We start from the raw sequence: 15,210 nt of genomic DNA on the forward strand, positions 1-15,210 counted from the left end.
AACTCCTTGCAAACTTATTGGTGAGCAGCACAAAATGTGATAACTGGGAACACTGAGGCTAACTTGTCCACTCACTGTTCCCCACCTAACTCAGTATAGACCAGTAATTCCACTTGAGAGCTTCCTGTTCTATACAGCTCACTACAGCATTAGCCACTGAACCATCAGGATGGGACTAAGTGATTTTTTTTGCTTTTTAGTGATTTTCTTATGATGTTGCCCTCTGCAGTTTGCAGTAATGCCTTTTATGTTTCTCCTTTTTCTCTTTCTGTATCAAAGCACATAATTTTCTTTTGCTCTTCTGTACGCTAGTCTCATTGACCTCTAAAGCTTACAAGCCAAATGAAGATAAACCGCATCTCTTCATTTTATTTCCATTTTACTTAAAAGGAGAAAAACAGCAGTTGGGTGGGACCCAGCTCCCCCTCCTCTGCCCACTGCTGGCAGACACTATTAACCAGTCTCTCTCCTCAGTATCAGTCCCACTCCCCCTCAAAACCGCAGTCATCACACCCCTCCTTTAAAAAAAAACCTATCCTTGATCCCTCCAACCTCAGCCCTATCTCAAACCTGCCCTTCCTTGTCAAAGTTCTGGAATGTGTTGTTGCCAACCAACTTCGCGCACACCTCTCCCTCCACATCCTATTCGAACCCCTCCAGTCCGGTTTCCACCCTGCCCACAGTACAGAGACAATGCTCATGAAAGTCACAAACAATATCCTCTCTATCTGTGACCAGGGCTCCCTCTGCCTCCTTGTCCTCCTGGACCTGTCGATCACACCATCCTCCTCCAACACCTGTCCTCCATCATCCACTTCAGTGAGACCGCACTTGATTGATTTGAGTCCTACCTTACAAACCCCCAGCACTACATTTCTGCAAATGGCTTTTCTACTCGCTTCCACTCGCTCACCTGTGGGGTACCCCAAGGATCCATCCTTGGGCGCCTTCTCTTCCTTATCTATATGCTCCCTCTCACTGATGTCACCTGCAGACACGGGGTTAACTTCCACATGTATGCAGATGACAATCAACTACTTTTCCATCTCCAACTGCGACCCCCAGTTCCCTGATGTTCTGTCAGCTTGTTTGTTGGACATCAAGAGCTGGTTGAGCGCAAATTTCCTACAGTTAAACGTCAACAAGATGGAAGCCATACTATTTGGCTTCCGCCAACATCTTCTATCCTACAGTTCCAACCTCCTCAACCTACAAGACCTGTCCTTAAAACTCTCCGAACCCATGCACAACTTAGGTGTTAGGTTCGATCCCCAGTTATCCTTCCTCTCCCACATCGGGTCCCTGATCAGAACTGCTTTCTTCCACCTCCACCATAATGGCTGTCTCCGACACTACCTCACCGCAAAAGCTGCCAAAATCTTTGTCCATGCCTTTGTCACCTCTTGGCTGGACTATAACGCCCTCCTCGCCAGTCTCCCCTCATCCACTATTCACAAAATTCAGCTCATTCAAAATTTTGCTGCCCGCATTCTTACCCGCACCAAACTTCGTACCCCGATTACTCCAGTCCTTGCCAAACTCCAGTCTCCCAGTCACAGAGCGGATCAACTTCAAGATTCTCACTTTAGTGTATATATCCCTCCATTCCTTGGCAACCCCTAACCTCTCTAACCTCCTGTCTCCCCACAGCAGTACCTGCTGCCTCCGCTCTACTGGGTCCGGTCTCCTCTGTGTCCCATGGTGTGCTCCACCGTCAGCGGCTGTGTCTTCACCCACTATGCCCTGAAACTTTGGAACTCCCACCCTCAACCCCTTCGCCTCGCCCCCTCCTTCCCCATCTTCAAGTCGCGCCTGAAGACCTTCCTCTTCAACTGCGCCTACAGTCACCTTCCTCCTCCCCCTGGCTCGGCCTCAGGCTCCACCATTGTCAAGCGCTCTGAGACGCCGCACAGCATGGAGGGTGCTATATAAATGCAAGTTGTTGTTATAGTGAAAAGTGTAAAGGTGGATTTAGTTGAGATAGTGAAGAAGATGATTGAAAACAGTATCTGGATCAGCCATTAACATGGGTATAAGGCAATTTTGGTCAAATACGCAGAACAAAGTGATTTGGATTTCCATTACATCTATATTAAAATCATAACAGCAGATGTGATCTGACGCCCAAATCAAGCCACTACTTTTACTGTTGTGTACGTGTACAAAATGTTGGGTTTAATTCAAGTTTATTGTGGACATAAATCCCTTGATAGCCCAACACAGGAGAAATCCACCAAAATATCCTGCAGTGTGCTTGAAAAGACATGCCCAAAGCCTTTCAGGACCCTGACCTATAAATCCCATGCCTCCTTTTGTACCAAGAAAATCATAGAATGTTACAGCAAAGAATCTACCATTCGCAGAGCTTGGAAGGATTGGGAACCGTGATGACCTGCAGGGAGCGAATGCTCGTTCATTGTCAACTCAACGGGGTGTGAACTGAGCCATTGCTGGTTTTTCTTGGCTCAGGCCTTTTCCAGTGCTGAATTCTGCACATTGTGCTCCTGCTGTTTCCAGCTACATGTTACATTTACACAGCGGTGACTAAGTCTGATTGAATTTTGGAAAGACAGATTGCTGTGTTTCTGCGCTGGTTATTTCACTTGTTAAAATGTGCAGGTGGCGCGAATTGCGTTCACGAGCTGCTCTGAGGTCTGCACTTCATGCCAGAATCTGACCGACTTTAGAATGAACTGTCTATTTACTTGCCAATTTTTCTCTTTTTCTCACCACCCCCTCTGCTCCTAAAGGTGTTTGACTTTTTTTTGGGGTGGGGGGATTATAGTTTGCGGGCTTTTTCTTCCTTTCTGAACTTCAACAGAGAACATTGAGCCCGATGCTCACGTGTTGTGCACATGTGTGAGGTCCAGCAGCAGCTAGAACAAGATTTTTCCTCTCCCTAAACTAAGGTGCGGATATCCATAATGGTATTCCAGCTGACAAAATCAAACCATGGACCTTCCTCCTTTATAAAGTCAATGACTTGAGTTATCAATATATGGCCTGTTGGATGGCTATTCCTCAGATTGAGGAAGAAATAGCCATCTGGCCCATTAACTCTGCTCCTCCATTATGTCTATGGCAACTATAGTTCCGTTTCCCTACTTTTCAGTAGCTGGGTGGTCTTTGTGCTTTTCCCTGTTCCTCCAAATCTGCTCAGCCCCTCGGAAAAAGACCCAACTCCAACTCACCAATCACATTGGAGGAAACCACATTGATCTGCTGTCTTCAAGGCTGGGAGAAGAAAATGCAGTGTTAAGAGCTGCATGATTGTCACAAATTCTGATCAGGGTTTTGGAGATTAAAGACCTTGGATTTTTATAGCAATTAATCACGCTAAAACATCTCCAAGCACTTCACAGTAATCCCTATTGTATTGTGGCTGTTATTTAACAGGCAAATTTAGCAGCCATTTTAAGCACTGCATGGGCCCACACCCATGACCAATTTCACTTGACAGTCCTTAGGCTGGTGAAGCTCCACAAGCCATTTTGTTTTGCAGGGCAGGATAAGCAACAGTTTGTGCACGAGTCTGCAAACTCACTTGTGGATAAATGTATATTACCATATTTTCATCTACTGGTTCTGGATCAGTTATTTGATTGGTACAACACATTTAATTCAGTGGCACATGCTGTGTATTGGAGGCTGATTTTCTTTGGGACTGGAGGCTGGGTCTTCCCAGTAGTCTCCTCTCTCAGCTAAGTGCACAGAAATCAACCATTTATGACCAAGTAGAAATCTGACGAAGCCCAGAAGAGCTCTAGCACCTGCTGAGCGTGTGATATTATCCGACTCGCATGCAATGAATGAATATTTGCCCGATTCTCTTTGTGAATAATTCAACATTTAAAAAAAAGGGGGCGGAGGGTAAAGAACTTATCCCTTCTTTAAATGTCACAGCAATTTTAATGCAGCAGCCTGTGGCTGAGGTGTTCTGCCTTTTGCTTAATTGGATTTTCAGCTCATGGGTACCCATTGTAAACGTTCACAGTCTTTTGTAGCGAGGGATTATATTTATGATGGGCATGCCCCTGAATTGGCCCAGCTGCTGCTTCCTGTTGCTCACTGCACAGCTTGAGCTCCACCCAGTCTCTATCAGAGCATGCTCTTGGGCTGCAAAGGGTTAAGCATCACACTGAAAGATGCAGGTAAACGGATACAGACCGTGTGTTTTGTATTGCATGTTCATAGATTCAACCTTTAAAGCCAGAGTGTTGTGAGTTTAACTTTTGTCCTGTCCTCTGCTACTTTTTTTTCTTAACAAAATACAGGTGAAAGACTTTCCCAGTGTAAGTCTTGTAGACAATCAAGTTGCTGTTGCTGATGAAGTTTGAATTAATTTCATTTACCATATAGATAATGTGGTTTGTTCTATTGGAAAGAACATACTGTATACATAGTGCAAGGAAGACAAGGTGAGGAATTTCATCAAGTCAAGGAGGAACAAGACTAATTTGCATTGATATAGTGGCTTTCACGTAAAATAAATGTCTCTGTTCTTTGCAAAATAAGGTTAATTAGAAATGAAGTCAATATGATTGGCAGTTGATTTGTGATCTGTAGTTTTAACATCCCGTAAACCTCCATGTAACAGTCCAAGCTTTTATGGTGCTGAGTGAGACATGTGCTGAGCTCTCAAGACAGTGGTGGTTGCCTGGCGAGAGTTGTTTTCCCTTCTGAAGTGCCAGTAACTGGGTGTTTTCCCTGATGCTGGTGGTGCTCTGACTCGTGCTAATTTGCACACTGTCTCTGCAGGAGGAACAGGCGGCCAGGCAGAAAGCAGAAAAAATCAGGGTGGCGCTAGAGAAGATCAAAGAAGCACAAATCAAAAAGGTGAGTACAAAAAGGTGGATTTACCTCTCTCACATGAGAGTTATGTGAAATGGAAACGCCTTTAGGCCCAGTCCTAAATCATTACGCGCTTGAGTCGGTGTCTTTGATAATTCTATGGACGTTGGAGTTTTGGAGTTTTGCAGTATCTGCATTGGAGTGTCATCTTGGACTATGAGATTATGTGCTCTTTATAAGTTGTTCTGTGCCCCATCACAGCTTTTGTTACCCCATGATGTGGTGGAATCGGGGGTAATTACTGGTACTACATTACATGGAGTCCTGTAGCTCAGTAGTTAGAGCACTCGCTTTGCAAGTGAGAGACCTGAGTTCAATTCCAGACCGGGCGAAACCTTGGGCAAGTTTCCTTACTCCACACGCCTAATAATAATAATCCCTCCAAAAAAGAAAACAATGATAAATTGGTCATTTTCAAACCACAACTGTTTGTGGGACATTGCTGTGCGCAATTGGCTGCCGCGTTCGCCCACAAATATACAGTCAATTCACTTTACAGCATATTCTGTGAAGCGCTTTGGGACGTCTAGAAGACGTGAAAAGCGCTATATCAAATGCAAGGATTATTATTATTATTATTACTAGCCTGACATCTGCAGAGCATTCAGTGCTGGACAGACTGAGGCTTTTTTAGACTTTGTTGTTTAGCAGTGGTGGGGGCCAGGGGATTGCATCAGATTGCAATTCCTAGTTTGCATTGAGATTGTTGAGGCAAGGCACTCAATATTTTTCTTCACCTTTGTGGGTGCCATCACCAGAATCTTGAGCAGAGATGGAAACAGGAGTAGCCCATTCAGCCACTCGAGCTTGTTCTGCCATTCTATAAGATCATGGCTGATCTATACCTTAACTCCAGTTACCCTCCCCTTGCCCCATATCCCTTTATAACCTGACCTCACAAATCTCTATCCACCTCAATCTTGAAAATGTGAATGGATTCAGCAGTCACAGCCTTTTGGAGGAGAGAGTTCCAGATTTCCTCTACTCTTTGCGTGATAACCTCTATGTTCTTTTTAGTCGATTAAGATGAGGGACGATTAGCCAGACAGGTTATAAGTGGGCTGGGGCAGGCACCATTTATGTAGTATGGTTTTGCAGTGAATTGCCACCACAATCACAGCAAGTTGCCATAAAATGTGCAGTATAAACGTAGCACACAATTGCTGGAATGTGGTGGAGGTTATTTGAGATAAAGTGTAAAGATAAGCTGACTAACTTGTTTGCTCCTGTCCTCCCAGCTGGTTATACGGGTCCACATGTCCGATGACAGCTCCAAAACAATGATGGTTGATGAAAGACAAACAGTCCGGCAGGTTTTGGGCAACCTGATGGATAAGTCCCACTGTGGATTCAGCTCAGATTGGTCACTGGTGGAGACTATTCCTGAGCTACAAATGGGTGAGTTGGGGATGACCAATTCCTAGTTTATTCTGTTTTTGATATTTTTCCTGTAATCCCAATAAATCCCAGAGCTCTCAATTTGAAGAGTATGCGCTATTAAAAATGTAATCAACAAAAGCTTCAAAATCCTGAATGTTCACATTTCTGCTTTGTTTTACCTTATTCGTCTCGCCGCTCGGTAGACCCGTTTCATGAATACTAACATTGCTTCATTGTCTCGTTTTCACTCTGGGCTGTAAAATAGGACAGATGAATAGTCATAGCTGGTAGATGTGTCTGTATCTGTGCCTCCATAAACTGAGAGTTGCTTGCTTCAGTCAGGAGCTGGGGGAGTGGGAAATGGGCATCTCCATAGAGGGAAGCAGAATCTGTAGGCTTTGTACAAATTGCTTCCCTATATTAACAGATTTGGGGATTACTGGCGTGCTCTGGGGAACGATCCAGATTGAAGTACGTACTTGAGAGGATACATACTTCCTGTGTACACTGTGGACTATAATGTTAAACAAAGGGATCAACTGAAAAATTAAAATTTAAAACATTAATGTAGCCTTAAAATATTAATGAACCTACACTAACCTTTTGGGAACAATCAGAAGAGAAGCAATGTCACAGTGAATGTATCTCAATGCTGCTGAATTTTCTTTTTTCTCTCTCCCCACCCCCAACCCATCACTGCACATTCTTTCATCCAAGACTAGGCAAGTGACCTGTGCATGTCTCTACCAATGTAATAGTAAAACCCATCATTTGGAGTGACTGCACCAGCAACAGCAAGTAAGCAAAGGTGGGAAGCTATCTGCTGGATGCCAAGCTGAGGTCTGGGATTCCTAGTATGGGTGGGAGCTTTCTAAATATAAAATCTTCTCTGCTATCCCCACACCCAGTTTAGCAAGTAGTCAACTTGTGATTTAATTTACAATGACTTTGCGAATTTTGGTCAAATCAGATTCTTTACTCCAACATATCCACAGAACGAAAATAGCTCGTACATTTTAACTTGATAAGCAGGCTGAGTGCTTCAGCAGGTTGTTATTTAAAGTGAGTAAATGTAAAGTGAGGAAACTGGGTCAGAGGAATACATTTTGAAAATATACGTTAAATGGCAAAAGACAGTGAGATACATTCCAGGAAAAGGAGCTGGGGACAGAAGAAGATCACTCTTTGAAACCATCAGTGTGGAGTAGCAAGGAAAGCACACTAGCCTTCAAGGTGTATAATTATAACAAAAACAAGCCATGAAGTCAGAGTCCTGGGATGTCCTCCTGACATGAAAGGTACTATAAAAAATTTGTTGTATTCTCATCGTGGGTTTACGTGAAGCATCCAAAACTACCTGAAATTTTGCGGCAGGTATGTCATCTGCATTACAGTGGAGACATCTTGACTTTGAAAAAGGTGCATCAGTGACCAACAAAATATAGTTGAAATAAGATTTCAATTCCATCATGCAAAAGCTGATGATATGTGAAATGGATTGCTGATTGGCATAGCGGAGGCACGTAGTGTTGACAGTTTCGAGAAGGATTTAGATAGTTTTATTATGCAAATGTGAGCTATGGTGTAAATGTTACACAATGGGACTGACCACACTGGTTGTCATGGACTCGGTAATGACTTCATCTCAGAAACCGTTAGCCTAACTGACCATCAGCAAGTAGAATATTCAGACTTTTAGTGTTTGTTCTGTGCTTTTGTTCCCCATGTTATTTTGTTCCCCCTGTTATCCAGCACCTTGAGATGTCCTCCCGACGTGAGATGTCTCCTTGAGATGTCCTCCCGTCCTCCTCTTCTCTTTGACCGTGCCTTCAGCTCCCCTCTCGACTCTCTTCCTCCTCCTCGCTCCCTCCCTTCCCTCCCCTCACCCTGACCATTTCCCCCCTCCTCTCTCCTCCCTTCCCTCCCCTCACCCTGACTATTTCCCCCCTGCTCGGGTCATGACCCAACTGTGCAGCGCCTTGGGACGTCCTCCTGACGTGAAAGGCGCTCTATAAATGGAATCTTGTTGTTGTTCTTGTTGACGTGAAAGACGCTATACAAATGTAATTTTGTATTGGATTTCCATGTTCTATCTTTTAGGAAGGAATTCTTGCAGAAAGCTCAATTTTTCTATCATTTCAGAACGAATCTTTGAAGATCACGAGAATCTAGTGGAGAACCTCCTGAATTGGACTCGGGACAGTCAGAACAAACTCATGTTCACCGAGCGCATTGAGAAATATGCACTCTTCAAAAATCCTCAGGTGAATGCTGCATGTGGTGAAACCATTACCCCCATTTATATTCTCTAGCTGTTTCTAAACTTAACAGTTTCTTTCACTGCTGCATGTAAGTCGCTCAACATCATTTGGCAGTGGTGCTTTGTTTGCTGGTCTCCATTTTTTTCCAAAGCAATTTCTGAAGTATTTGTTTTGTTTTTACTCGGATACTCCATGGGTGTCAGCACTTCTCTAGTACCTCATCCCTGTGACTGGCAGATACAGGCAATTGGGAACTGTGTGTTGCGTGGTGCTGAGCCGAACTTTGATCCTTGGCCTTTGTTGATTCATCTGATTTCAGCCAAAGCAGTGGTGGAGTCATTTGTACCTCAGTCCCCCAGTTCTGTGTGTGCGTCCATGTATGTGAGCGCAAGTGCTGCATGATTTGCCATGGCTTTCCTGCAATCATTTATGAATGAAGGTTATAAGTGAATCCAGGTACCACTTGGATTGTTGGATTGCACAGCCCACTAGCCAAGCCTCAGATGGCATATGATCTGAGGGTTTAAGTAGCAGGGGTGACTGCCAGCCACACAGGCACAAGGAACTTTCTTTCATCTGCACTTGGCAGGAGCAGCCGGCACGCTGCTAGTGGTCTTATTGCCTTGTTTGTCACAAATGTGATAAATCTTAGATTACAAATTATTTTTAGCTTTGGTCCAGCCAATCCATTTAAATAAGTTACACCATTTCACCTAAAAAGATGTTGTGAAGAATTGTGCTAAATATATTTGGTTACTTTGATATTTTAACGGTGAATGTTGATTTACATCCCATTGAAAATCAGCAGGAATAGCATTGCACAGGTTACCACTCCTGCATTGAGTTCCCCACCTCAGCTGCGTTATTCATGGAGGTACCAAATGCTATTTAGACATTCATCCAGATGTGGGATGGGTGGTGGGAATGGAGGTTGAGTCTACTACTGGTCTTGTACACTTGGCAGTGTCTGTGGAGCAGGTTGGCTACTTTAGGTTGAATAAAGAGAATACAAAATCTGAAGAACAATTTTTGTCCAGATCTCTATCAGACCTGTGAACTGAATCGTTCTGGCTATAATTTATAGTTCAAGTTTTTAGACGTGGTACAGCCCCACTGGAAATCTAGTGGAGGCATCATTTCCCTCTCCACTGACACCATTAATCAGCTGGTCTGAAAATATAAAGTGTCACACTCTTCCTTTAACCTCTGCCTAAACAGGCCATTGTGTTCCTGTATCCAACATGATGAAACTTATTTTGTACAAAATGTGCCACTCTCCAAACCAAAGGGTACTCAGATGATCTGCTACCCATCAGCGATAGTAGCGTAGGAGACACCTAGAAACATTGGGACTGTTCGATCATTTTATTAGATTGTGGCAGATATTTTAATCCCCACCTCGTCTCCATTTCTCTGAATGCCGATACTTAGAATCATAGAATCTTAAGCACAATAGGAGGCAATTCGGCTCTTTGAAAGAGCTACCAACTAGTCCCACTCACCCGTTTTTACCCCATAGCCCTGAAGTTTTTTTCCTTTTTAAGTACCTATCCAATTCCCTTTTGAAAGCTATTATTGAATCTGCTTCCGCCATCATTTCAACCAGTGCATTCCAAACGGTAAAAATTCTAAAAAAAAAAATTCTCCTCGTCTCCCCTCTAGTTATTTTGACAATTATCTTAAATCTGTGTCCTCTGGTTACAGACTCACCCACCAGAGGAAACAGTTTCTCCCTATCTACTCTATTAAAACCCCTCATAATTTCGAACACCTCTCTTCCATCAACCTTCTCTGCTCTACGGAAAATAATCCCAGCCGTTCCACATAAATGTAGTCCCTCATCCCTATATCATTCTTATAAATCTCCTCTGCACCCTCTCGAAGGCCCTGACATCCTTCCTAAAATGTGGTGCCCAGAATTGGACACAATACTCCAGCTGAGGCCTAACCAGCGATTTGTAAGGGTTTAACATAACTTCCTTGCTTTTATACTCTATACTTCTATTTATAAAGCCAAGGAGCACCCAATTCCCAAATATCTGTCTCCCTTTTAAGCATCCCAATCAATTCTTAATCTCCAGATTTCTGGGACAATGGAATCCACATTCTTACAACTCTTTGTATAAAGAATACTTGTTTGCTTCTTGTTTCCTTCATTCAGAGCATTGATTACAGAGTTTAACCAGATTAACTCCTGGCTGTTATGATGTGACCTTGTACCTACCTACCTTATGTGTCCATCTAAAACCCCCTTGAAGTCAGGAAATACCACAGTTAATAGGCCTCCATGGATTAATGATACCCACAATAGAAATGTTTCAATAGATTTTGCTGCTCTGTCACTCACAAATGTGTTATGGTTTTGACAGAATTACCTGCTGGGGAAAAGAGAAACTTCAGAGATGGGAGACCGAAACAAGGAAGCGCTGCTAGAGGTAAGGGAATCACACTGTCTGATAGTCTGAATTGCCAAAGCAATTAAAGTTTACCAACAATTCAATTTGTTCACTTTCAATTAGACTTCAGACAGATGAACACATTTCCTGTACGTGATCAGCCCAAGGAAACGTGAAATATTTACACAAGTGGAGAGAGAAGGCAGTGAGGATAAAATCTCTCCTTAATATCAACTGCGACTTTATGATCTTCATTCTTATCTACAAATGCCTACACTGCTTTGCCCCACCCTATCTCTTTGACTTCCTGTGATCTTCCTCCCCACCACCCCCCGACCCACACCACCCAGTCTCTCTGTCAACTAAAGCATGTTTCACGTACCCACCGCCTCTCCTCTCACTTCAACCTTCATGGTTTTGTCCTTGAATAGTTCAGATCTTACCTCTCACACCGTCTCCATTTTGTCTCTACAAACAGCTTCTCTTCCAGCCTCTGCACCATCTCGTGCAGCATTCTTCAGGGCTCTGTCCTTGACACTCCCTCATGCTCCCTCTTGGTGATATCATTCGCAGACATGGGGTCATCTTCCGCATGTATGCGGATGACACCCAACTCTATCTCTCTGCCTCCACCCTCGACTCCAGGACCACTGCCAGGAGTTGAACCCAGGTCTCTCACCCTGGCGAGTGCTCTTACCACTGAGCTACAGGACTCCACATTATTATATATTATATATTGGTGGGTTTTAAGTGAACCTTGATAACTATAATACAGTGTGCTGTAAATAGAGGTGCTATGGTCTGTCTTGAAATATGAGGGTTAAATATCTTCCTTTTCAAGTTATCTAAATTATATGCTTGGGTTCCCAACAATCACCAGGCTCCAATTGTGAGTGACTATCCTGACGAATGCTGCAACCAATTTACACACATTAATATGACCAATTTTATCTGAGGGACTGTTGGCTAAGAAACTGGAAGGAACACCTTTCAAGTTGTACTATGGGATCTTGAATATCCATCTGAACAGGCAGACAGGACATTGGTTTAAAGTTTCTTCTGAAGGTTAGCACTTCCACCAAAATAGTGCATCTAGAGCACTATATCAGAGTATCAGTCTTGACTGTGAGCTCAAAGTCTCAATGTGGGGCTTCAACCCACAACCTTCTGACTTACAGGCAATGGTGCTGTAAACTGAGTGATGCTCATAAACTATATAAACTGGACACAGAGACACAAACACAGTGAATACAACAACACAATACGCATTGACATCTATATATAGGAGCCTTTCACATGGGGAGCAAGTCCCAAGGCACTGGGACCAGGGTCAGATACACCCGCACATGCACACACACACACACACACACACACACACACTCCCAATCTCTCTCTCTCTCTCTCTCTCTCTCTCATATCTCTTTCAGTCTCTCTCTCTCTATGTCTCTCCCACAAAACATAAGGAGTCCTGTATCTCAGTGGTTAGATCACTTGCTTTGTAAGCGAGAGACCTGGATTCGATTCCCAGCAGGGTGAAACCTTGGGCAAGTTTCCTTACTCCACATACCTGATAATAATCCCTCAAGAAAAAAAATAATGGCCACTTCAATCCACGACTGTTTGTGGGACACTGCTGTGTACAATTGGCTGCCGCATTTCGCCCACAAATATACAGTCAATTCACTTTACAGTCTATTCTGTGAAGCGCTTTGAGACGTCTAAGACGTGAAAAGCTCTATATCCAAAGCAAGGATTATTATTATTATATAGGATATGAACAATAATTCAGTGGATCATACGTTCACTACAACAGATAACCAAGAATTCAATGTATTTACATTTTTAAAAAGCACGTACACTCATCTAAAATGTATTTCCAAGCCGGTTTGACATGACAAAATAGGTTTCACTCAGTTGGTCGTACTCCCGCCTCTATGTCAGAAAGTTGTGGGTTCAAGCCAACATCAGGACTTGAACTTACAATCTAGTCAGACACTTTAGTCCAGTGCTGGGAGAGTGCTGCATTGTCAGAGGTGTTATCCTTTGGATGAAATGTTAAACTCAGGTACTGTCTACCTGTTGAAGATCCCATGCCACTATTCAAAAAGAGAAGGGAGTTTCTCACAGTGTCCTGGCCAACATTCCTTCAGATAAATTGGTCATTCAGTTCATGACTGGGACGTTGTTTTCTGCAATTTACACTTTGGTGTGAAGTGCTTTGAGATATTTTGCCATCATTGGTACTGTTTCAAATGCAATGATTATTATTTCACTCATAATTGGGGTCTCAGTGCCCCTGGGTTAGAGAGAAAAATTTTGATCCCCGTCCGGAGATCTTTGCTGGAAATTCTCATGTGCAGACATCAGTGAGCCTACCAGCACTATTACACTTTTTAAGGCTCACACTGGAGGGAATCCAGCACCCGTGGAATCGTACCCAGTGGCAAGCAACTAAAGTCAAATGCTTTCATCAGTGGACAAAACTCAAGGAGGAAATAAACAAGACAGTTAAAAATTTCCAGGGCAGAATAAAATTGTTAGGTGTATGTGTGCCAGGTTGTGGTTTGCTCTTGTAACTGCAGAAGGACAGACTTGAAAGCATTTAGAAGGATTAGTGAATGGCCGTTTTAAATTCTAATGTGGACATTGCTATCAACACAACAACGACAACAAGATTACATTTGTATAGTGCCTTTCACGTCGGGAGGATGTTATGCAATGAATGTTCTAAGAAGATCTTAAACACACTTTCTATCACAACTACAAACTAGTATTGGAAATGCATGGAGCTGCAGCCTTAAACAAAATGAAACAACTACTTAAAATACTTTGCATAAATTCACTATTCCCATTCTCTGCTGTGTTCACCAACTTTATATAATACATTTTTGGGATATACGCCCCCACCATCTCCTTCATTATTAACATGTGCACTGTTTATTTTAGTATATTCTTGTTGGAACGTTTTTTGTTGAAGTGTGCTTCTATAAAGGAATATTTGGCAGCTTATTTCAGGTTTCTTCATGGCCATGCAAGCCAAACGGCAGTCTCTCACTGTGTCAATGCTAGAAGGCCTGCCCAAAGTCATTGAAGAATGAAGTCATGTTAGGTTTGATGATTTTTTTTTGGAAACTCCACTGCCACGTACAAAAACCCTAATACTGAGTGCTCAAAATGGGAAAAGTTTAATTTCTGTTTGCTTGTTATTCCTCAGCTTGATGAACACGAAATTCATCAAAAGAGAATGTAGCAATGGGTGAATGAAAATATTTAGTATAGCCCCTTGAACATTGTTAGTAAGCGTTTTCAATGCCAAAATGACATCTCACAGGATTTACTGTGAAATGGAGTGACTATTTGTGGTTAAGTACTGTAGCCAATTTGCACACAGCAATGTCCCATAAACAGCTCTAAAGTGATTGACCAATTTTATTGGGGGATTGTTGGCCAGGACAATAGGAAAAAAAACCCTTCTCTTTTCAAATGCTGCCATGGGATCTTTAACGTCCACCTGAACAGCCAAATGGGATCTCGGTTTAACTTCTCATCCAGAGGACAGCACCCCCAACCATGTAATACGCTCCCAGTACTGCATTGGAGTGCCAGCTTAGATAATGTGAGTTCAAGTTCCGACATGGAGCTTGAACCCAGAACTTTCTGACTCAGAGGAGAGTGCTATCACTGTTTATTTCCAATCTGATGCAAGTGTGGGATGTGTGTTTCATAGCTGCTCCATTAATTTATCTATTGTGCTCTCTCTCCCGGATGTCAATTAGTGGTGTTATTTTTTTTCCCCTGCAGGAGTTTTTCTGTGGAGGTTCAGTGACTGTTCCAGAGATAGAGGGCTTGCTGTGGCTGAAAGAGGATGGCAAAAAATCTTGGAAGAAACGTTACTTTCTGCTTCGAGCCTCTGGAATCTACTATGTACCTAAAGGAAAGACAAAGGTATGCTCTTCAAGGAGATGTGTTTATATTTAACGATTCACAGTTCTAGCAATAGCAAAATGACACAACACTTATTAAAATTATACTTGCGATTGATATAGCATCTTTCATGTCAGACAAACATCTCAAAGCACTTCGCAAGATTTACTCTAAAGTGCAGTGACTGTATATTTTGTAGGCGAACCTTGCAGCCACTTTGCACACAGAGGCATACAACCGTAAAGTAAATACAGCCTCACATACAGCCGTAAAGTGAATGATCAATATTATCTGGAGGTAACAAAAACAGAGAGAGCTGGGAAAACTCAGCAGGTCAGGCAGCATCTATGGAGAAAGGAAAGTGAGTCAATGTTTCGGATCCATGACCCTTCATCAGA

The 15,210-nt window shown here is 42.9% G+C and overlaps 1 protein-coding gene across 1 annotated transcript in view; it reads left to right on the forward strand.

Annotated features, from left to right (window-relative positions):
* Positions 1-15,210, forward strand: part of raph1a (Ras association (RalGDS/AF-6) and pleckstrin homology domains 1a) — a 133,541-nt gene that overhangs the window by 83,904 nt on the left and 34,427 nt on the right. The window contains exons 6-10 of the mRNA XM_007890617.2: positions 4,759-4,836; positions 6,090-6,249; positions 8,374-8,495; positions 10,862-10,927; positions 14,690-14,833. Of these exons, the coding sequence (XP_007888808.2) occupies positions 4,759-4,836; positions 6,090-6,249; positions 8,374-8,495; positions 10,862-10,927; positions 14,690-14,833 (570 nt within the window). The remainder of the gene's footprint in view (positions 1-4,758; positions 4,837-6,089; positions 6,250-8,373; positions 8,496-10,861; positions 10,928-14,689; positions 14,834-15,210) is intronic.

The sequence above is a fragment of the Callorhinchus milii genome, unplaced genomic scaffold (assembly GCF_018977255.1).
Source record: "Callorhinchus milii isolate IMCB2004 unplaced genomic scaffold, IMCB_Cmil_1.0 Scaffold6, whole genome shotgun sequence".
In the NCBI taxonomy this organism is placed as follows: domain Eukaryota; kingdom Metazoa; phylum Chordata; class Chondrichthyes; order Chimaeriformes; family Callorhinchidae; genus Callorhinchus; species Callorhinchus milii.